The sequence below is a fragment of the Rosa rugosa genome, chromosome 2, assembly GCF_958449725.1.
Source record: "Rosa rugosa chromosome 2, drRosRugo1.1, whole genome shotgun sequence".
Classification (NCBI taxonomy): domain Eukaryota; kingdom Viridiplantae; phylum Streptophyta; class Magnoliopsida; order Rosales; family Rosaceae; genus Rosa; species Rosa rugosa.
The window spans coordinates 52,179,158-52,200,936 of record NC_084821.1 but is presented as its reverse complement, the minus strand read 5'-3'; the positions used below and the strand labels follow the sequence as shown (position 1 = coordinate 52,200,936).

At 39.0% G+C, this 21,779-nt stretch overlaps 2 protein-coding genes across 2 annotated transcripts; one reads left to right on the top strand and one right to left on the bottom strand.

The window, feature by feature from the left end:
• Positions 1-6,905: 6,905 nt before the first annotated feature.
• LOC133728179 (ubiquitin-conjugating enzyme E2 35) lies at positions 6,906-11,174 on the top strand. Its single transcript, XM_062155590.1, has 8 exons — positions 6,906-7,060; positions 7,294-7,321; positions 7,562-7,648; positions 8,915-8,973; positions 10,133-10,174; positions 10,277-10,350; positions 10,580-10,677; positions 10,815-11,174. Exons 1-8 carry the CDS (start codon positions 7,025-7,027, stop codon positions 10,850-10,852), a joined length of 462 nt encoding a protein of 153 aa, XP_062011574.1. The 5' UTR covers positions 6,906-7,024; the 3' UTR covers positions 10,853-11,174.
• A 6,171-nt stretch (positions 11,175-17,345) lies between these two features.
• On the bottom strand, positions 17,346-21,484 carry LOC133728178 (TPR repeat-containing thioredoxin TTL1-like). Its single transcript, XM_062155589.1, has 7 exons — positions 20,060-21,484; positions 19,502-19,697; positions 19,208-19,389; positions 18,778-19,111; positions 18,486-18,690; positions 18,292-18,398; positions 17,346-18,169 (listed from the first exon to the last, which is right to left on the bottom strand). Exons 1-7 carry the CDS (start codon positions 20,950-20,952, stop codon positions 18,017-18,019), a joined length of 2,070 nt encoding a protein of 689 aa, XP_062011573.1. The 5' UTR covers positions 20,953-21,484; the 3' UTR covers positions 17,346-18,016.
• Between the last annotated feature and the right edge of the window lie 295 nt (positions 21,485-21,779).

Genomic DNA, 21,779 nt, shown 5'->3' with positions numbered 1-21,779 from the left:
AAAACCACAAAACATATGAGCTCTTTTACTTTACATTCTATCCAGATTCATCCTTGTAAGAAAATTAAGCTCTTGTATCTGTCAACTTTAACGTGTAAACAAAATCTGGGAGATTTCTGTTCTTCATACAATTTTACACAATCACAGATACAATACCATATCATCAATCAATTCAACATGCATATTCAAGCATAACCAAAATTGATTCGATTCCAAGAAACCACAGAACAATCAAGAAATTGTAAATTTCATCCGGTCACCATCTACTCTAGCCTAACGCACGCCGGGAATGCAACTAGGGTTCTTGGGCACAATCAAAAATTCAATTATCATGCTATGAATCAAAATCAATCTCACAGAAAAACCTGTTTTTGCTTTTTCCCCAATTTGCTGCTAACAAAAAAAATCATAGCGGAAGCGTGAATTTTATAATTAACCAGATGCAGCAGTCGACTTAAGTAACTTACCTTGATCAGGTACCTGACCAGTTACTTGGTCAGTTACCTGGTCAGTTACTTACTTGGTCAGGTACCTGATCAGTTACATGACCAGTGACTTGGTCAGTAACCTGATCAATTACTTGACCCGTAAAGCAAAAACCCTTAAAAAAAAAAAATTTATGTTTGTTTTGCAAAACCCTAAAACGATTTTTCATATTTGTGAGCCTATGCTCTGATACCAATTGTAAAACCATAGTTACATGCTCACAACATATGCACAACAATCATAAAAGGATTAAGGTTTACCTTCAGCAATAACAGACATGGATTCCATCTTATGCAACTGCTTAACTCGATCACTGAATGTGGTCTTCTGTTACTTACCAACTTGCTTCTCAATGGACAGAACTTATGCAATAGTCGTGGTAGTAATCAGGGACCAATTCATCTGTATATATATGAGACTTAAACCTCAAGAAGCTTCCCATTAAAGCATTCCTTGTCGGTGTAGGTTTCACTCTTAGATTCCTAATGTATCACAACTTGTAGCCTTTCTTGTAGACTAAGCAATGGATTACTATCCTTAATGAATTGATACACTACTTCATTAAGTCACTAGTATTGATTTACTGTTTGTATCCATGTTAAACTAGGATTGATATTAAGCTAATCATCAATTACTTTATGATGATATGTGTTATGTCCATATTTGATCTTACAAAACCTTCTGCTGAAAGTTTCTATAATAATTAAATGTAGTATATGCAATTAACAACTGCTTCCACGCACATTGATCTCTTTGGGGTTACTGGTTTGATAACTTTGTTTGACTCCAATTTTAATAACCGAAGTTCGATTTTCATTGGCTCCAGTTGGGTCAGCCTTCCTCGCGCTAGTGTAGTTTAGTCACTAGGACGATTATGGGCTGAACTACGTAACTCAGACATCAACTAGTTGAATTCCCTCTGGTTTTGCTAACCTTAATACCCGTTACACAAAGATCCGATTAATGTGATTGAAGTTTTTCTTATTTCCTCTTTAGCGTACAACAACTTTCCGGTTATACGAGAATGCGAAGTAGGAGGGGCTCAATATCTAAAACGCATTTTTGCGTATGTTTTTTATATACAAGGTGTTCAACACTTGCAGCTGCTTATGTTACAAAAAAGTTTGGTGCCACAATTCTTACTTCTTTTTCTTTTTTCACCAGAAACGTCAAAATTATCAAGGGGCCATGACCACTTACCCAATTTCAGCTTAAAAATTGCCCACTTACTCCACTAAGAGTTTTTTAACCCCATTTACCCAATCTAACATCTATTGACAGTTTTGCCCCTATCCCTAAATTCAACTCATCAATCTCTCTCCTCTCAGACTCTCTCTCTCTCTCTCAGTTCATTGCAGGAACTTCGCCGCCGAGACCCTCTGGTGAACTACTCAGCCACCAAGTCTGATTACGTCCTCTGCCACCTCTAAGTCCGATTACCTCATCTTTTATATTTTTCTCCGCCGTCCCTCTGCCCCTCAATCTCAGATCGGCGATGTGCTGGATCGGTTGTCGTCGCCGTCAACCTCGAATGCATCTCCGATTTCGAGACAACTACCACACTAAGAAGACGCAAGAAGAAAAGGATCGTCGCAATTGCAGCCTCTGCAAGTCCTAGAGTTCGAAATCGGGTTTTGTTCCAGGTCGGGGCTCGCACCGGCGTCGTCTGTCCAAAGCTCACGGAGGCCACTCTAGTCTCGATCCGGCCAGTCCTTCAACCTCATCGCCCAAAAGTCGTTCTTTCCGACCTCGCTTCCTGATTTCCGTCGCCGACCAAATCAACATCTGCACTTTTTTTTTTTTTTTGGTTTGAGATTGATGACGTCTACACCATTTTTTTTTTTTTTGGCAGACCACATGCCACAAGTTGTCTAGTATGAGAAAATATGCAGAAAAAATGTTTTAATTCCAGTTATGTACTAGAATAGCATATGTTTGGTAGATTTTGTAGATTGGTGACTGCCTGTACTAATATTTAATTGTTGTAATCGTCTTGTTGCAAGTTTATTGGGGGGCAATAATAAGATTACTGGGGGCAATAAAATGTTTATTGGGGCAATAATAAGACTATTTATTTGGATAAACCTCCTAAAACTTTCAAAATTAAAAACATCTTCACTTTTCACTAATTATTGATCACCAATGAACTTGTTATTGGGGGGCAATAATATGATTACTGGGTATTATTAATCAGACGCTGGAATCCGGTAGCCGGATTCGGGATTCCGGTCACCGGTCGCAGGATTCCGGTCACCGGTCGCAGGAGTCCGCGGCCGGCCACTGGTCATCAGAGTCCGGCAAGGTCTCTGATGACTTCTCTCTCTAAGTGACAAAGAGGAGAGGGCAAAATTGTCCCAAAAATAAATTAAAAAGAATAAAAAAAATACTTAATTGGGTATTAGGGAAATGATCTCTTAGAGTGTTTGGGTAAGTGGGCAATCTCTTAGAGTGTTTGGGTAAGTGGGGTTAATTAACCCCAAAATTGGGTAAATGATCATTTCCCCAATTATCAATTGGACCACAGTAGTCCTAATTTAATCAATTTCATATATTCTCTAATTAGCAATTAGCGTCAATAATAAAAAATATGTAACCCTATAACTTCGAAAACATTAAAATTGTGAAGTTTTACTGAAAAAAAAAAAAAAAAAAAACAAGTGCCAAAAGCCTCTGGGTTTTATAGCCCTAGCAATCCATATCTGGATACCACGAAACTGTAAGTTTTGTTTATCTCTAATAGAATGCCATGTAATCGCATCCTTAGAGAAATGAGGAAGTTAGTTTTGGTCTTTTGGATGTGTTAGTAATCTCAAATAAGTCATGTATTATAACTTTTTCCTCTGTTCTCATATTCATTCTAGACATGTAAAGATGCCATTAATATTGTCAATTAGGAGCTCAAGTTTGGAATACTTGCCCTTGCCCAGTACTATTTGGTCTAGTGGCATAGTCTCCTCTTAGTAAGTGAGAGATTGTGAGTTCGACTCACGAAACACTAGTTGTAACATTCGAGTTATTTTATTTGATCAAAAAAAATTTGGAATACTTAATTTTGAAACGGCACATTAATACCGTGATTGAGAATATGGTCATTGGGTCTTGAATCGCCTTTGATACAACTACTGCCTAATAAAGAATTTTGCATCTATATTAAATTAGCTTCCAACACATAGAATTTGGGTGAAAAAGCCTCCCTAGCACCCAACATTCTCTTGTCATGAATTTTGTGTAAATTACTTTAGCATTATATTTTCATTTTTAGTAATTTTCTATTTTCGGTTCTCAAATTTAGTTTTAGTCATCATAATTAAAAATCACAATTTTGGACAGTAGGACTATCAAGGGGTGGGGCCGTGTTGGGTTCGTATCATGTCAAGATATTAAACGTGTCACAATAGCCAAGCCTAAACCAAACTCATTTAATAATTGTGTCAAAAATGGAAACCCAAATCCAATCTATTTATTAAACATATGACCCGCCTAACCCATTTAATAAACAGGTCACGTTGGGTTGAATTCGATGACTGATTTAAACTATATAAACACGTCACCACTGAACCTGTTTAATACATTTAGTTGAAAAAATGCATAAAATAATACATAAGTTCATCACTTAACCCATTTAAAACGTTAAACTCCAAAATATTTAAAATAATACTTATTTTTAATGGATCTTGTATATGAATATCATACAATCAGACTCGATCCTTTTAATAAATGGGTTACACGAGTTGATTTTGTGTTAGTAGGTTGACATGCAAATGTCCTGCTTTTTAATTGTGCCGGTTCAACCAGTTTTATTTCGTGCGGGTTTTGAGTCGTGTCAGAATTTACAGCCCTAATACTTATAGAAGATTTTTTTTTTTTTTAATCAAAACCAACCCAAAAGGCGGCAATATCATTCATCTAAAGCCAGAATGGTCATTACACACCATTCCGCTGTCAGTTAGAGCCAAACAAGAAGTTGTGTTAGTACCCACAATGGTACATAGAAGTAGGTCCACTCATTAGACATCAAAACCATCGAACAACAGGTCTCTTCCTTCGATACTACTCAGAAGATTTGCTAAAAGTACATAAAGTGCAGAGCTCCCTAAAACATGGAGAATTATTAAAAATAGACAAAGCTACTAACATAGAGTTCCCTAAAAAAAGAGAATTACTAATGAAAATAATCTAACTAGTATAGGCCCAAAGCCCATAGGACAACCAGCCTAGGCCTAGCCATATCCACTTTCCACAGCCTGCGTTTTCACGTTCCAAGCACGTCCGAAGCTGCCATAACTTACCGACGCCACTGCACCGACTTGCGGAAAACCTCCGTCCCTAGCCTATTTCAAGAAAGACCACCATCGCGCCACCATCTGAAGGAAAAAGAACGCTCTACAACACAGGCCAATCCAAATTTAAAATAGATAAGGACCGCTGCATCGAAGCAGCCAAAACCTCATTAATGGTGATCGCATAGTCGTCGTCTTCTGGAATTAAATCCCGTTTGCCGCCGCCTGGCCTTCCTGAAACCAACACGCACAAAACCTCCACCTATAGAGCTATCTTGATCCGAATAGTCCCAACCATTACTCTCATACCTCAAGCAAAGCAATCCCGGAGGTCTAGAACATTTATCGCCCTTCTGGCAGCATCCCAACAACGCCGAGGCGACGTCGGAATGCCACCAGACGAGAGCTGGAGATGCCACGCCGCCGCAACGTTAGGTTTCTTGAGAGAGAGAATTTTAGGGTTTCGCAAGCTAAGAAGGATTTTTGTTTCTTTCTTCTACAAGTTTTTATGGCTAAAGAGTAATACTTATAGAAGACAGTAGAACTCACAACCTCCCACTTATGAAGGAGAGCCTATGCCACTAGACCAAATGGTACCGGGCAGCATATGATGTTGGGTGAGGATAAAAAAAATTAATGCTAATAATAATAGAAGAAATTTAAACCTAAAATCGTTTGGACTCATACTTCATATGCTCTTATACTTTCCAATTTGAACAATTATAATCGTGAGCCAACTTCATCGCTTTCTCTAGAAATTGCTGACGTGGTGGGTCACTTATTTTTAACCTTAATCATCTAAATGATATCTAGACTAGTTGGAGTTGGTTTTCCACTTTAACAATTCATGAATAAATTGACGCATTATTCAAGGATTAGCTATGAATGATCAAATTGGAATAGGTCAAGGGCATACTTGATCAAACTAGAGGTCTAACAAAGCAAATGATTAAGTACAAAGTTTGGGGAGATAAATTGATTTTAACCACAAAAGATTAAAAACCTCTTCTTTTTTCTTAAGCTGAAAACCAGTGTACATTCATGCAAACCATAATTTAAGTTCAACACGTACATTTCATATATATGATTTTTACCTTTTTGGTTAAGTACTTCTTGAAGAAATATTTAAATACACACACACACATACGGAGAGGATCAGAGGCGGATGTCTGCAACTAATGCAAAAGTGCTGACGCCGCTCACGGATGCTCAAGGAGGCCCGGATGGCGGCTCTAGTTCTGTCCTCGGAGATCAAGGACACCCCGGACGGCGTCACCATCAAGTTGAGGGCCAACGTGATCGAAGTCGAAAGTCTGCGTCGGAAGTTCAACAGAAACTTCGAGCAAACCAATTTCGACTTCGAACTCGTCACTGAGGAGTCCAACGGCAAGAAGAATCTCAAGATGGAGGCTTGGTTCGGCACAGGCGAGACTAGAGCCGCCATCTGCGCCTCCTCGAGCCTCCGTGAGCGGCGTCCGCACTTTTTCATCTTTGCGGACATCCACCTCTGATCCGGCCTATATATATGTGTGTGTGTGTGTGTGTGTGTAACACCAACTGGTCGTCGTTGAAATTGAACCAAGACCTCCTACTTACAAAAGAGAGAGTAGTGTATTTGCCTCTCATAAAAGTAATAATTGTTAGTTAAATACTCTACTAGTCCTCAACCCCCCCACTAGGCCCGTTGATGAAAAAAAAGTCACCTTTTTGTTTCACATTAGCTAATTGAAACTCCAAAAGAGGAAATAAATGTCATAAAACACTCTTTGGGTCGATATATAAGAGATGGCTAGACACTCTATCCGTTTAAGAGACGGTTAATGTAAACGGCTAACATTAAATGCACCTGTAGAAACGCGGGAAATGCAAGAGGCGCCAACATAAAATTCTCTTCATTTTCTCTTTTTCAAAAACATCCCATTTACAAACTAAAAGCCAATGCAACTAGACCAATAACTAAAACGAAAGAAAATCATCAAGTAGTTTAAGAAAAATAAATTCATATAATCTCATACAAGTCAAAATCAAAGTCAATTTTTTCTTCTTTTTTTTTTTTTTGGTAGTTTCAATTTTAAAGGAAAGAAAAAAGAAAAATTATTCTCCAAGTCGAAGGTGCTTTTGTCGACCAAAAAATCGAGTGCATATATGCTATTCTTTTGAGTCATAATGAGAGAAAGTAAACAAAGGAAAGAAAAGAAACGCACCTCTCTCTCTCTCTCTGAAAAACCCTCATTGCGTAGTCTGCAATCGACCTTGGAATGGCGAACAGTAACCTTCCCCGGAGGATCATCAAGGTTCGCCGCTCAATCTTCTCCGCGATCCCTCTTTTAATTTCCCTCTGATCACTCTATTCACGTCTCTCCAACCCAGAATTTCAAAGTCTCACTTTTTCTTGTTTTAATTTCATTCTGTATGGTCAGACTGGAATCTATGCTCGAAAATTTTCGATCTTGTTCGTGTTTCCTTGGCTGGTTTAAATTTTCAATTTTGTTTAATTTTTTTTATTTTTTTTTTGGAATTCTCGCAGGAAACTCAGCGTCTCCTCAGTGAACCTGGTTAGTGCTTCACTCTTTGTCACTTGTTTTCTGGAGCTGGAATGTTGAATTGAGCTTTTGATAAGTTTGATTTGGGGTTTAGTCTGTTTTGCTAAAGTGATTTACGTATAAGTGTGAGCTTGATATTGTTTGGTTGGGTTTTTGTTTAGATGTAATGTAAAGAATTGAGCTTTTGGTTTTTGGTTTTATGGGGATTTGTGGGTTTACGTGATTTTGTTTTAATGTGTTGTGATTTTACAGCTCCGGGAATTAGTGCTTCGCCATCGGAAGACAATATGCGGTATTTCAATGTGATGATCCTTGGCCCGACTCAATCTCCGTATGAAGGTATAAATTACTGAACTTCATTCCTTTGTGGAAATGTTATGCCTTTACAAGGAGATTTTGGGGTTTATTTTATCCTATGTTCATATTGTGATTAGTAGGGTATTAGTTCTGTTCATGAATTTGGAAGATTGAGCTCTAGTTTTGGTGTAAAAGCCTGATGGTAACGGAATCCTTTTCGTATTCATTTAATCAGTAAGTGCATGTATTTTCTTATTAAGAAAATGCATGTACTGGAATGACGATATATGATGCTGGAAATCGATGATCTGCATTATTGGGTGCTTGCATTGTCAAATTTTGTTTCTGTGAAAGTGGGCTTGATATTTATTTTTTTATAAAGTTGGATTTAAGGAGAATGTATTAGAAAGTGGGAGCATTTCATTGAGGTCTGTAGTGGTTGGTCATCACTGAAGGTTGTCTTTCTATGAGGTTTTCCCTTTACTCATGTATGAAAGAAGTATCCTGTTCGATGTGTAGTTTGTTCGATGTGTTGTCCACGCATAATCAACTCTCTAGGCATAATCTACTTCTATCATGTCTTTGGACCGAGTAACAACTATGTTTTCTCGACAGATTTTTCTTTTTTGCATGCCATTTTAGAGAATTTAAGGAACCACAAGGCCAAGAGTTTCCTGTCAACCAATAGAAAATCTTTTGGATGTAAGTCAGGAATGATGGTTAGTTATAGCAATTCGTGCCACTCAGATAGGCAGGCTAATTGGAGAGGTTCTAGTGATTATCTGTGTGCTTGGGGAGATTTATATCTCACCGTGTGAAAATTGTATCTCGTTCATACTGTGAGAATTGTTGGTTTATGTACCACTGATCTCCTACTATGAGTTTATTGGCTGTCAGTATGACATTGACTTACCAGTGTTAATTCCAGGGAGTAAACTAGGTCCTAGAACAATGATGATAGTCTTTCTATTTAGTCGCCAAATCTAAGTAAATATGCCAGCAGATATACACTTTTTACAGTAGAGCGAGTTGCTTTTTACACTAGAGCTGATATGCACTTTTCTTTTGGATTAAGCCTGTGAGATGAAATGGTTGAGCATTGGCAGCTTATTGATGTTTTATCGGATTGATATAGCAAGTTTGATTATTCCATTTTATATTCTTAGTTGGAGTTGTTCCTGAAGATGTCAGTTTCACAACTCTATGATTTTTTCGTTACTCCCCCCTTGTTTTCATTTTCTGTCTGAAATATAGTTGCACACTTTATTTTTATCTTGTGTAATCACTACTTTTGAAATATTTGTTCAGGAGGAGTTTTCAAGTTGGAACTATTTTTGCCTGAAGAATATCCTATGGCTGCACCAAAGGTAGTTTGATTAGGAGTCACTTTGATCTGTGCCAAGGTTTTCTTGCTTTTTGTATTGATGTTGTTAGTTCTGCACATATATTTTTAATTGTTTGATTTAAGATGAGTACAATTTAAGTTCAATGATTTCAAAGATTCAGGGAGAGTATGAAATAGAACATTGCAGTGGGTAGAACTTTTAATTTTGCTTCACATGTGAATGGTTATTCGGGTATTTTGTTAAAAGGCAGTTTTGTTTTATCCTTCTATATTATATACTTTAAGGGGCAATTTGTTGGCATATGTTTTCAGAACAAATCAAGTGGTAGATTCGAGAGTAGTAGTAGTGAGCAGTTTGTAAAGATGATGTCGTTTAGGGTTTAGAGAAATTAGTATCTGGGATTTGCATAGTGATTGCATGCAGGGGGAATTATCAGGATCTTAAAAGGAAATTATTTAAGTCACCCAACATGAAGAATTACAATAGCTGAAGTCATGGCGTATGTTGTAGTTAGAAGGGGAAAGCTGTGATGCCATTTGCCAATCATTCTGGAAGAAATATGATTTATCATCTAACACTTTCTTTACAACTGTGATTCTGATTGTTCATGATTTATGGATTGGAATGTTTTCAAGTTTAGTTGAATATATGGAGTGCAGATGTTGATAGAAATAATAATAGGTTAATAAAGTTGTATTTAGATATGTTCTCTTGTTGATGAAACTAATGGTAGCAATTTACGGTGCTAGCAACTCTTGCTAAGTCTTGCTTGCTTGCATTGGGGAAGCCTCTTCAGAGTTTACTAGCCTTTTTGCAGGATACCAACATGGTAACCTGTTAAAGGAAGCCAACTGAGTTGGCGTTGTGATCTTGTGCGCTGATTTTACAAATGCAATAGGATGTGGCTTTGGCCTTGCAGTTTTAAATCATCTGTCATTTGAAATAGGTTCTTTGTTATTATCTTATTGAAAAATAAAGAAAGAAAGTCCTTGCAGAACTCTGTAGTAACTGCAAATCATGTGAACATTTAATTGCACTACGAGTTGTGGCCAATATCTACCTTATTACACTAGTAATAAATTTTCCAGCCCATTTGCTTAGCTTTAATCATGATGTTCAGCATCTTAATATTCTTCACGTTGTCTCTGTATCATACAATAATTTTTCTCACTTGTAACAGGTTCGGTTTCTCACTAAAATTTATCATCCTAACATTGACAAGGTAGGCAATCCTTTCTCATCTTGTTTTTCTTACCCTTACTTTTAAGTTTTAAATGATTGCAAAATAATTTCTTGTGTTCCATGCATACTTTTCTTTATACAGCTGGGAAGGATATGCCTTGACATTTTGAAAGACAAGTGGAGTCCTGCTCTACAGATACGAACTGTTCTTCTCAGGTAATCATGATTTAATGTGCCTCGGTTTTTGTATTATAGAAAAGCTATTACCTGTTTTCAGATCATACTCTCCATAAGAAACACCCATGTGAATCACAGGCTCAAATTATCCCGACATACTGTTTGTTTACTATCTGTATAATGTGCTTTTATAACAGTGTCTATACATTTGTTTGAAGTAAAAAATTGAAACTGAATCATTGACAATGTTGGCATCATTTTCTGCTAGTATTCAAGCACTTTTGAGTGCTCCAAATCCCGATGATCCGCTCTCTGAGAACATCGCTAAGCATTGGAAATCAAATGAGGCGGAAGCTGTTGAAACAGGTAATCTTGATAACTCTCTTTATTTTGTTGTTTTACCCCTCTTAATATATATATTTACACACACACACGTTTGTTTTCAAAAATATTAGCTGTAGTTGTGTAAGGTTGCTTAATGTTTTCTTCATTAATCCCTGCAGCCAAGGAATGGACCCGTTTATATGCAAGTGGTGTGTGATGACATGGTGGAAGTACCAGAAATAACCTTATTGCAATGTATGCTATTCAATGTCATTGTTACATGAAATTTGGAAGAATGATGTTTCAAATATTTTAAAATTCTCAAGCAATTACAGGCTGATAAGTGTTCTCATCTCATAGTTCTGTTGGCTCTGAACCTGTAAGATCAGCCAAGATACTTTTATCTCCCCGTCTCAAAATGATGACTCTGGGGACTATTGTAGTCATTCAAAATATGGTACCAAGTAAACATTGTGAATAATTGTTGACTAATTTCCTTTCCTTGACTCTTAAATGTAATTATTTGATTTGAAGAAACATATCAATGTCTGTAATTCCCGTGCAATTGCTTCACCATATCAACTACCATTTTGGGTTGCTTCATTTGCAGTCCTACCAATCAATGGTTTAAGTTGTATTAGTGGTGGAGCTCGTGGCTTTGAAAAAGAATTAGGAGCTGTTAGACACCATGAGTGCCAAGCAGCTTTGTTTGTTTGAGAATGTATAAAGAGTATACTGTTGCATGTGAATTCAGCATGAAACAGTAAAAGCCTGTTCATTGAGCTTACGTCTGTGTGTGGAATTGCAGAGGACTGAATGTATACAAGGGCTATAGCCTAAGCCATGTTACACAAAGGAGTCTTCACAATAGCAGCAGACAAAAGGAGTCTTCACAATAGCAGCAGCCAAAGGAGTCTTCACCTTTATAAACTCTGTGATCCTTGTAATCTGAGTCTCACACGATTCTCATCATTTAGTTTGGTGAAATATTTGGTTGCGAATGACAATACAAACTTCAAGTTGCTCTTGCGGCTTTCAGGTTACATCCAAATCTCAGGCATAAAAGCCTACAACATTACCCTCTGTTTCTTTGAGGATGGGACTGGGTTCTCAATTTGAAGAATATGATATCTTGTGACGAAAACATCGTAGTTAAAGGTTGCAAAACCATTTAGCCCTCTTCTGTTCCATCTTTCATCTTTGATTCTTTGTCCTTCCAAAAATTTTCTCACTTCCAAAACTCAGAATTCATTACTCTGGGCTAGCTGCAATGAACTGGCATCGAGTTTTACGTAAAACCCACATATTTTACTGTGTTGTCCACAAATGATAAGACACAATTACCCAAGTCTGAAAACCGCAGAAAACGAAAAAAAAAAAAAACCTCAGAAAACGACGTGTCTTTGTTCCTGATAGAGTTATAGATGAGAATCCAATCTGACGAAGCTTGCTGCATGAGTTTTCACTGTTTCTGCTTACCGTACTAGAAGCCAGGTTAAGAACCTGGCAGCCACGTAGGGCAGTAACCTCCCCCATTAAAGGCCATGAAACAATGCTCTGTGGTTTTGGATCTATCTGCTTGCCACCTTCAAGTCTAATCTCTTCTGCATTATTCATTACCTCGATCCTCCCTTCTCCTTTGTTTTTGTTTTTGTTTCTGAGCAAACAATGATATTAGATTCTCTGTTTGCTTCACACCACATCATGCTGTGGCCCACCTGAGCAGTCACCTCCTCCTACCGGCCGCTTGACCGCTGGTGACGCACCGACGAGGGAATCCAGAGACCCAGGTGAATGTGCTGCTCTTTGTTCTTTAATGAACTGCATGGTCAATCAAACACAATATCTTTGGTCGACCATCATGGGAATATTTTAACATTACGTTGAATATATTGAGAGACGATGAATTAGCAGAGATCCAAACACCAAATTCAGCGTGAACATTTTCGTATTCTTTCGCTTTGATCGGAAGTATAGTTATTCGATGATGCACGCACACCTCTACAAATTCGATTTTGCTTAGCTCTTTTACCACATTGGAACCATATTATGTGACGGATGTTGAGTTCGAACTCGTACCGTAATGAGTATTAGTAAATCTACATCAAGCTATGACATCATGTGGATTAAAAATGTGATGAATGGTGTGTTTCTAGGAGATCAGATTCTGATCTAACAAGGAAAATAGTCTGCTCCTTTCAATAGGAATGGTCGTTAAGTGATCAATTGACCGGATCCCAATATGAAACAGAACTTTGATTTGATATTCGGATATGAAAAGAAAGCTTTAATTTGATAAGGAAAAAATATCTCCCAAATTTGATAATTTGATTGTAGAACATTTTGTGCATGATAGGTGTAAGTTACTATGATAGGTGTAGAACATAAATTATATCAAATGGCGTTTACTCGTTTAGAGTAATTGTTTTCAGTATTATTTAGTTTATTGACATGAGTCTTTAATTTGTAAGTGGAAGATTGTGAGTTCGACTAACCAAACATTATTTGTTCATATAATAAAAATAATAAATAATAAAAATAAAATAAAACAAAGCAAAAAAGAAAGAGCAATTATTAACTAGCGTTTGAATTTTGTTTTACTAACCAAACATAAACCTACGTTTATTTCGAGACAAGTCTTCATAAATAAAAAAGTGAAAATGTCTAGCTTCGTCTCTATTTCATTCTCGAACTTTGTTAGGTTTGTTTTGTGTGCTCATATCATGTGCTTAAGTTTAGCCAAAATTTCTGCGTCGGCTTACTTCTACAGCAAGGCTGGCCTGAGCCAAGATTGACAAAGCCAGGACCTATGGCCCTAACCCGCCTAGAAAACAACTCCAACTTTTGATTGGAATAAATTTATCTACTATCATTATTTTATGCTCATTTAATATATTTTTTTATATGAGTTAGTCAAAAGAAAATAGTTCAATGTATTTGAAAAGTCTCGAGCGTCTTATAATTTTGTTCGCATATAGCCCTGGAATTCTCATAGCCACCTCTTGTTCTATACCACTCCTTCCACCATAACTTCTTGCTTTCTCTTGTCGCATCGTTCATTTGCATCATGTTATGTTCATACCCGTCTGAGCCGTTACAGCCTCTAGTAAACTATGAACATGCAATATATCCGATCTTCAACGTACGAAATTCATCGATTAACGGCTGACATCCATCTATCTTCTCAAATCTTGGACCACCAATCTCACATTCCGTTTTGTTAGGTTGCTGACGATATTAAGGGGAGAGGAGAAGGGCTCATTTTGTCACCATGCCAATCAAGCTTTGTTTGAATGTGGAAATGGTCCATGGAAAAACTGAACTGAAAGTTCTAAGAAGTGGACAGGATGGTATTCAATTCATTTATTGCGACGGCAGCTATCACAGACATAGCCATCAGCCTGATGGGGTGGTTGCCGTCAGCCAGGATGGCTCTACCGGCTGCTCTTTTGGAGTTGATGATGAATTTGGTGTCTCTGTAAGTATGTATATGAGTATGACTGAATGAGTTGGGTACTTGTTTCTTTCTTAAATGCCCACATGCCAAGATTGAAGAGCAAAACCCCACCCGGACCACTCCCAAATATGTCCTAATTAGTGGCACTCTGGCAGTGGCTACTTCTGGAATTACCAGTATGAAAGATTTATTACTCAAATTTACTATTATATCTTTATCTTGTAGTATAGTGTTATGATCAGAATTATTTTTCTTCTTTTAAGAAAAAAAAAGGAATGTCTATGTTAAAGACAAGTATGATCGTAAAATCAATTATTTAGGAGAAATAAATACATCGAGTGATTATCAATTTTATATTGCGACTCTGACTAGAATGTTTGCTGATAAGACGATCTGTAACCGTACTAAGAACCATTCATTTGCCAAAACGAATAGAGCCGAACAAACTAATCAGCTTTTTAAAAACAAAGACTAGAACTGATTCTAGCTGCAGAGTTTTGACTATGGTACTCAATTTATGCATCAAAAGAGTAGAGTAAAACGAAGCACTCGAGATGCCACCTCTAACAGTCCTCAGAAAATAGCTAAATTAGGTTGGAAGGGTTGCCTTGTCGCAGCCACCATCATCACTTTAAGAGTAATAATCTAGACGTCCAAAATAAAATCCGTTAATAATATATGTCTATGCCTAATACATTATAAACACTAATTTGCAACACGCCCTTCACATGTGACCACACATCGAGTCATATATGCAAGCAACCCCTTACCCCTGCATGGGGAATCAGTCAGGTCATACCGGTCATACATACACATTATATAAGGCATGTGGTGACATAATTGTATGAACAACCTAAAACCGACTCTTATAGCATAGCAAAAATAAATCAATTGACGATTAATAGAGAAATACAAGATGTTATTTGTTACTGTGTGAAGACTCAAAACTCTTGATGAACACATATCACATTGCATGTAATATGATCATCCCCAAAAGCATTATCTCTCTTTCATATCACTATTCAACAACCAATTAGTCACAAGTGGTTGGCAAGAGTAAAGAGGTGTGGCCTCGAGGGGGGCTTTCTCTCTTCTTTTTTTCTTGCTACAGGAATCTACACTTGCTTTGAAGCAAGAGTATTGATTCCATTGAACAGTCTCAACCACCGACTTCTTCCGCACTCCTTAATAACAAAACCAAACCAACCTTTTCATTTAAAAACACACTTGCTTTTCTCCCGTCCAATCCCCAATTCCCACCCAGAGAGAACCTGTCAACCATTTCCAATTAAACAAACCCTAAATTCTGATCTCCCCAAATCACTCCCAAGTTTTCTTATCATGAACAGAAAAAAGAATAACAGAAATTTGGTCAACACCTCCCATGGTTCTCTACAGGTCAGGGTATGAAAAAAAAAAGATGACTAGTTAATCGAAGCAACGGTAATATCAACGTTTAATTTAGACACTCTGATTTAGCCTAGTGTGTTCATCAGACAATTCTACTAATCCGAAATTTGATAAGAACATATACCGAAACCTTTAGAAAATATGACTTCTAAGTTACTATTGTTTGGTATAGTTTGTGATTCGGAATGATAGTCAAACCTTATAATGTAGTGCAGTGCTGTTTAACGAAAATGACATCTTTAACAACTTTTGCATTGGGAGACGTCATACATTAAGCATAATGCTTCAATGACAGCATTACCACATTCATAAGCAGATGATGTATTTATTAACAATTTCATTGACCGTACTAATTGATGTAATCAGTGAACTTCGCCTACAACATGATACTGTCTCCTAATATGATCTAGGACATAATCACCTTAGCATTTTCCATAGATTGTGAATAAATGCGGAAAGGGAGTAAAATCCACATTTTTTATTTTACAATTCACTCAGAGATTTATATAAAATACAAAATTTAAGTTACTAAACACAAAATTGAAGTTATCAGAAAATGAAACATAGATTGTGGATTGTAATATAGAGTGTGGATTTCACTCTCCATATAAAATCTTCCCTACATTGTCAACAATGCTGACAACCGTTTGGTTCGTGAGGAAGAGGGTTTTGATCGTTAAGAGAACTGACAATGCCAATCTCACCAGTTTTCCAATTGACCAAACTAAATGTGATCTCACTGACAATAACATCCTGGTGAATAGGGGAAGAGCATCAGATGTATAATGATAAACGAGATTTTCTCTCACCCTAGTTCTCTCCCAAACCCTAGCTATCGGCCTCCTTGCCGCTTCCCCTCTACAGCCTCCCTCCCACGCCTCCTCATGGCTTCCTTAGACGCCGTTACCGCTAGCTTTGCTGCCTCCTTGGCTCTTGCTGAGGGTGGTCAAGCCCCAGATCTTGGAAAAATTGGGGGAGGTCCTATGAAGAAATCCTCCCAATCTTTTATTCTCGGGAAACCTCTCACTTGCCGACATGTGGATTCTGCCACTTTCAAGTCTCACTTCCTGCGAACTTGGATGGTGGAAAGGGAATTTAGGGTTCAAGGAAAAAGTGATAACCTATTCCTATTCTCCTTCGAATCAGCCCGAGACCGGAATAAGGTTCTCAAAGGTGGAGTTTGGTGCTTTGATCGTGCTTCAGTCTGCCTGGAGGAGTACGACGGAGTTCTACCCATTGCTGAAGTTTCAATGAAGCATGTTCGAATCTGGGCTAGGGTTTCGGGTATCCCCCCACTCTATGAAGAGCCTGATAACCTTGTCCTCATTGGGAATCTCTTGGGGGGTTTCCTGGACTATGACAAGAAGGAGTTTCGAAGAGGATCTATGCGCATCTTCTTCCTGCATGACATCTCCAAGCCCATTCTCTTTGAGCGTGTTAGCCCTACAAATAAGGGCAAAGGAAAGCTCTAAGCTTCCCGTGTCGATACCTAGCATTTGATTCCAGTCTAGAACTATTTAGGTTTAGTTTCTCTGATTGTACACCAATTGAGGTCCTTGGCAATTAGGGTTACTCTAGAAAGGGTTTAGATAGTTGTTAGATTGTCTCCTTATGGCTAGGTCAAAAATTTGTGCTCAAGTTGTTCCCCAATGAGAGTTACCTGTTATGTGCTTAACAGCTTAGACCATTTAGGTTTTCATTTGGTGTAAGACAGCATATGATGTACGTGCCTTCTGGCCATGGATAAGTAATGAAATTATCTACTTCTTAAAAAAAAAAAACATCCTGGTGAATAGGAAAAGAACCATCATCTGGAGACTTGATTGGAGAAGCAGATTCAATGTGAGAAAAAGAAAAATAGAAATTTTTATTGTTGAATGATAAATTCTGATAATAACATATTCATAGTCATGATAATAATGCAACATATTCATAGACATCCTTCTTTCACTAACCCAGTAAGTACCCACCAGCCATCTAATCCCCTCCCACACTCCCATTGTTTTTTTTTTTTGCATGTATCATCACATATATACATGTACAAATCCTCTTCTACAACCAGCCAGCCGTCTCTCTCTCTCCTTCACTCATTCTCTCTCACCTCTTACCTCTCACCTCTCTCACTCTCTAACCCACTCAAGGGCGAACTAAACAATTGTACATGGATTTTTTTTTGGAACTGGATATACAGAAACCAGGCCAGCCTACATTTTATAAAAAGACGAGAGGAGGAAAAAGGAAGAAGAAAATGGAACCAGAGAGCAATGAGGAATGAATGAATAAATAAAAACTGAGAACGGAACTAAGCTACTTCTCTGGAATCCAATGGCATTGGCTGGTAACTGAGATTATTTGTTGGTTTTGATTATGGCACAGGTAGCTGGTAAATAGAGGGGGGAGGCTGAATGGAAGGGCTGTGAGGAGTTCCCTATCGAACTGGGGGTGGGGAAGCAGCAAGAAAAATGCAAAAATACGGCAGAGATGAAGCAGAATTACAATACAGTTTTCTAAGTTCTAAAAGCTATAATGCCTGACCGAGTGTTCTAACATTTCGCGACAGGGGCACACCATTTCCTTCACTCGGCTACCCTTTTTGTATATCTTGAATGTTGGTACAATCTTCACATTTTCAATGTTCGCAACTGCTGGGCTTTCTTCAATGTCAACCTGCAATGCATCACCATGATAGGTAAATAACTTTTTTTCCAGTATAGTACAGCGAAAATAATGAGGCATGCAAAGTATAATTAAAGATTTAAAGTGATAAGATGCAAATGTCTGTAACTTACCTTGAGGAAATTTATGGATGGGTAGCGACCACAGAGCGTGTCCACGAAAGGTGATATTTGCTTGCATTGCAAATCAGATGCTGCTTTGAAATGGACCACGGAGACACCTGAAATATGAAATCTTTAGACACCTGTACAATGATGCAACTGTAAACATGAACATGTGACAGGCATGTAAAAATATGAAGGCCTACCTGGTAAACATATTGCAGCTCTGAACTGCTCAAGACCCAATATTTCTTCTACTTCACCCCCAAACTTCATATTATGCACTTCTTCCCCACGAGACTTTTTCAATGCAACTTGAGCATGAAACAATGATTCAGCAACTTCATTGTCATCAGGAAGCTCCCTCCTCAAGATCTCATAGTCTCTAACAGCATCGACCCATCTTTCTAGCTGTAATACACAAAAGCCTAAGAGAATAAGTTGTGAATCTATTTCAGAAAAAGAAAAACACATGAACCTCTTAAAAATGCAATTTACCTTGCTGTTTGATGCAGCCCTTCGAAGAAGAGCTTTTGTGTAATTCGGTTTAATACATAGGGCCTGGTTGCAGTCTTCAATGGAATGCTCCCACATCCCAAGCTTAAACCAGCAAGCTGCTCTGTTGCAATATAGAACAGAGTTTGAAGGATCAAGCCTCAGACCATCACCATAAGCTAAGCACGCTTCGGTGAACCTTTCAGACTTGAAGAGATCATTGCCACGGGCACGAGCTCTCACCACCATTCGCACATTTTGAAGCAGCGACGCAACTTCTAGGTTTCGGGGATCAATCTTTCCAGCTTTCTCAGCAGAAGTAACTGCATTCTCAAACCTGCAATACATCCATCATCCATTCTCACTCACCACAAAGCTCTTAACCTTTGTAATTGTGAGATGAAGCTTGAAATAAATAAAAAATTGAACTCACCTTCCAAATGCCATCTCAATTTGGGCCAAGACAAAGTAAGTATATGCTTCAGAAAGCATCCCAAAGAACTTAGATTGTGAGGAGTTGGTATATGTGTCTAATTTGGGTATATTTGATAGGACTGATTCAGCATCATCAATTTGGTGGAGCTTCAAATGTGCTTCCGCTCTACACATAGAGAGCTGTAAATTCAATTTGAACAAGTTCAGCATTTTGTTATGCTTCTCATAGCAAAAAAATAAAAATAAAATAATAAAATTCCAGTAGTTAAGACTTTTACAAACCAATAGTTACCTGGGGAGAAAAGTCAGCTCCAGCAGCAATAGCAGAGTCATTTTCCCTCAATACACTTTTCCAATCTCCTACACGACGCGCATCTGTACATTTTTTAAGATGCTTCTCTACTACCTCTAATTTCCGTAACTCAGCCGCATCCGGCTGCAGCCCTGGAAGACAAAGATGCCTCCTGGCATTCTCCACCTGCCCTAACCTGTCAAAACAGTGAAACATATGAGATCAAGTGAAGAAAATTTCATAATGCACCTATAACTATATCAACAGAGTTTGGATCCAAAGCAATCAAATCAAAATGAACCAACAAAGCCTTGAAACCCCTCTAAAGACTTAGAGCAAACACAGCATAATGTAATGAATGCAGATATAGGAGCATACAGGAAACTAGACTAAAACAAGCACACATCAAAGTCAAGAATGGAAATCAAAAACCGCAAACTAGTACTGCACCAGTGAACCAAATCCAACAACCAAAGAAGTAGAGACATTCCCAAGCACCAAACTAATAAAACCAACACAGCTGCTTCAAAAAGACTTGGGCTTTAGTTCCCAACTCACCTAAGAAACAAAGAACCCAAACGGTGGTGAGCTCTGCCGTAATTGGGATCCAACTTCACAGCCTCCTCACACTCCCTCACCGCCTCCCCCAGCCGCCCTAGACCGGTCAATGCCGCAGCCCGGTTGCTCCGGTAAGCCGCATTGGCCGGAGCCAAAGCAATTGCCCGATCATACAAGCTCAAAGCCTCTGCAAAATTGCCTCTTCTGTAGTGCTCATTTCCAGCTCTCTTCACCTCTTCCGGATCCACACTCCCCATTCCTCTCTTCCCCAACTCTCCGCCGCCGCTTGTTCTGGAGCTCACCGCCTCGGTGGCGCCGACGCTCTTGGCCGCCGCGCCGCCCCGCATTATGCTCCCGTGGCCGTAATAGCCTGTCCCGGAGCCCAAAACGTCGGTTCTGGAGCTCCGATTCGGAACCATACCCGCCTTGAGGATTTTCCCGGATGGGCATATGTTCCCGGTGGGCAGAACATTCGATCTCGGCGACGAGTTCACGGCGGAGGAGCTCTGACCCGAGTAAATTAAGGGGGGGGCGGAGCCGGAATTGGATCTCGTATGACCCGGTTTGGAGCTATTCCGGGTATTGGTGGGACTGCTCTCGCTGGAGCCGGAGAGGTCGCCGGAGTGGTTGTTGTTGGGCCCCGAACCGGACCTCTTCGCATTAACCGGGTTGGGGCCATTCCGACCCGACACCGATCCGGACGAACTGGAGCTGCTGCTGGTGGCAGTGGCGAGCCCACCGCTCTGGCGAGTCCGCAGCGGCGAAACGGGCGAGCCCAGATCGAGTTCTCGGAAGTCGGGCTTGTTGGCCTCGCAACTCAGTGAGTCACGGAGGCGATCGGAGAGCGAGGAGTCGACGCCTGGCTCCGAAATGGGCTTCCCGGCGTGCGACATTTCCGAGAACAGAGACCGAGAAAACAAAACAAAACAAAAAAAGCTTGAATCTTTTTCACAGAGTCCGTCAGAAATTTGGATACTTTGACAGAGACTCAGCAATGTGACCCAGTGAGGCCACTCCAAGAGCAACAATGGGTGCAAGCAGAGACGGACAAACACAAACCCAGAAGAAGAGGCTGTGAGAAAGAAGAAGAAGAAGAAGACATTAAAGAAGAGAGATTGAGGGAGGGCGAGATGGGGATCTCGTGATATGTAAGAAAAGGAAGAAGCGAAGAATGAATGTGAAGGTGTTCGTTTAGAGAGAGAGAGAGAGAGATAATCTGAGGAGGAGAAGAAGAAGAAGAAGAAGAAAGAAAGAAAGAAAGGAAAGGAAAGAGAGAAGCTTTTTTTTATATATTTTTGGGGTTTGTTTTTTTCTTCTTCACCTGCTGCCTCACGAGACAGGGTTTCTAGTTCTTCTCTCTACTATTCTCCTCTCTCCTCCTGTGTTCTCCTCCTCCTCCTCCTCATCCCCCTCTTTGGATTTTTATTACTTTCTTTCTCCATTTGGGTCCTATAAATCTCCTTCTTTTTTTTTAATCCTAGGAGAAGAAAATGTTGCCCTACTATTCTCCACACTTTACACTAGTGACACCTAAGGCTCTCCCTCTTGTCTAGAAATTGACTCCACATTGATTTAGGCTAATTATGGGCTATAATCATGCGATTAATTGCTCAACGCATGATAAACAAAAAGTTACAAGGGAGTGGAAATGTAATTATAGAGGTGTAATTACCTTTGGATTCTCACAATTTACCTCCTTTTGTCAATTTTGTCCGGTTGT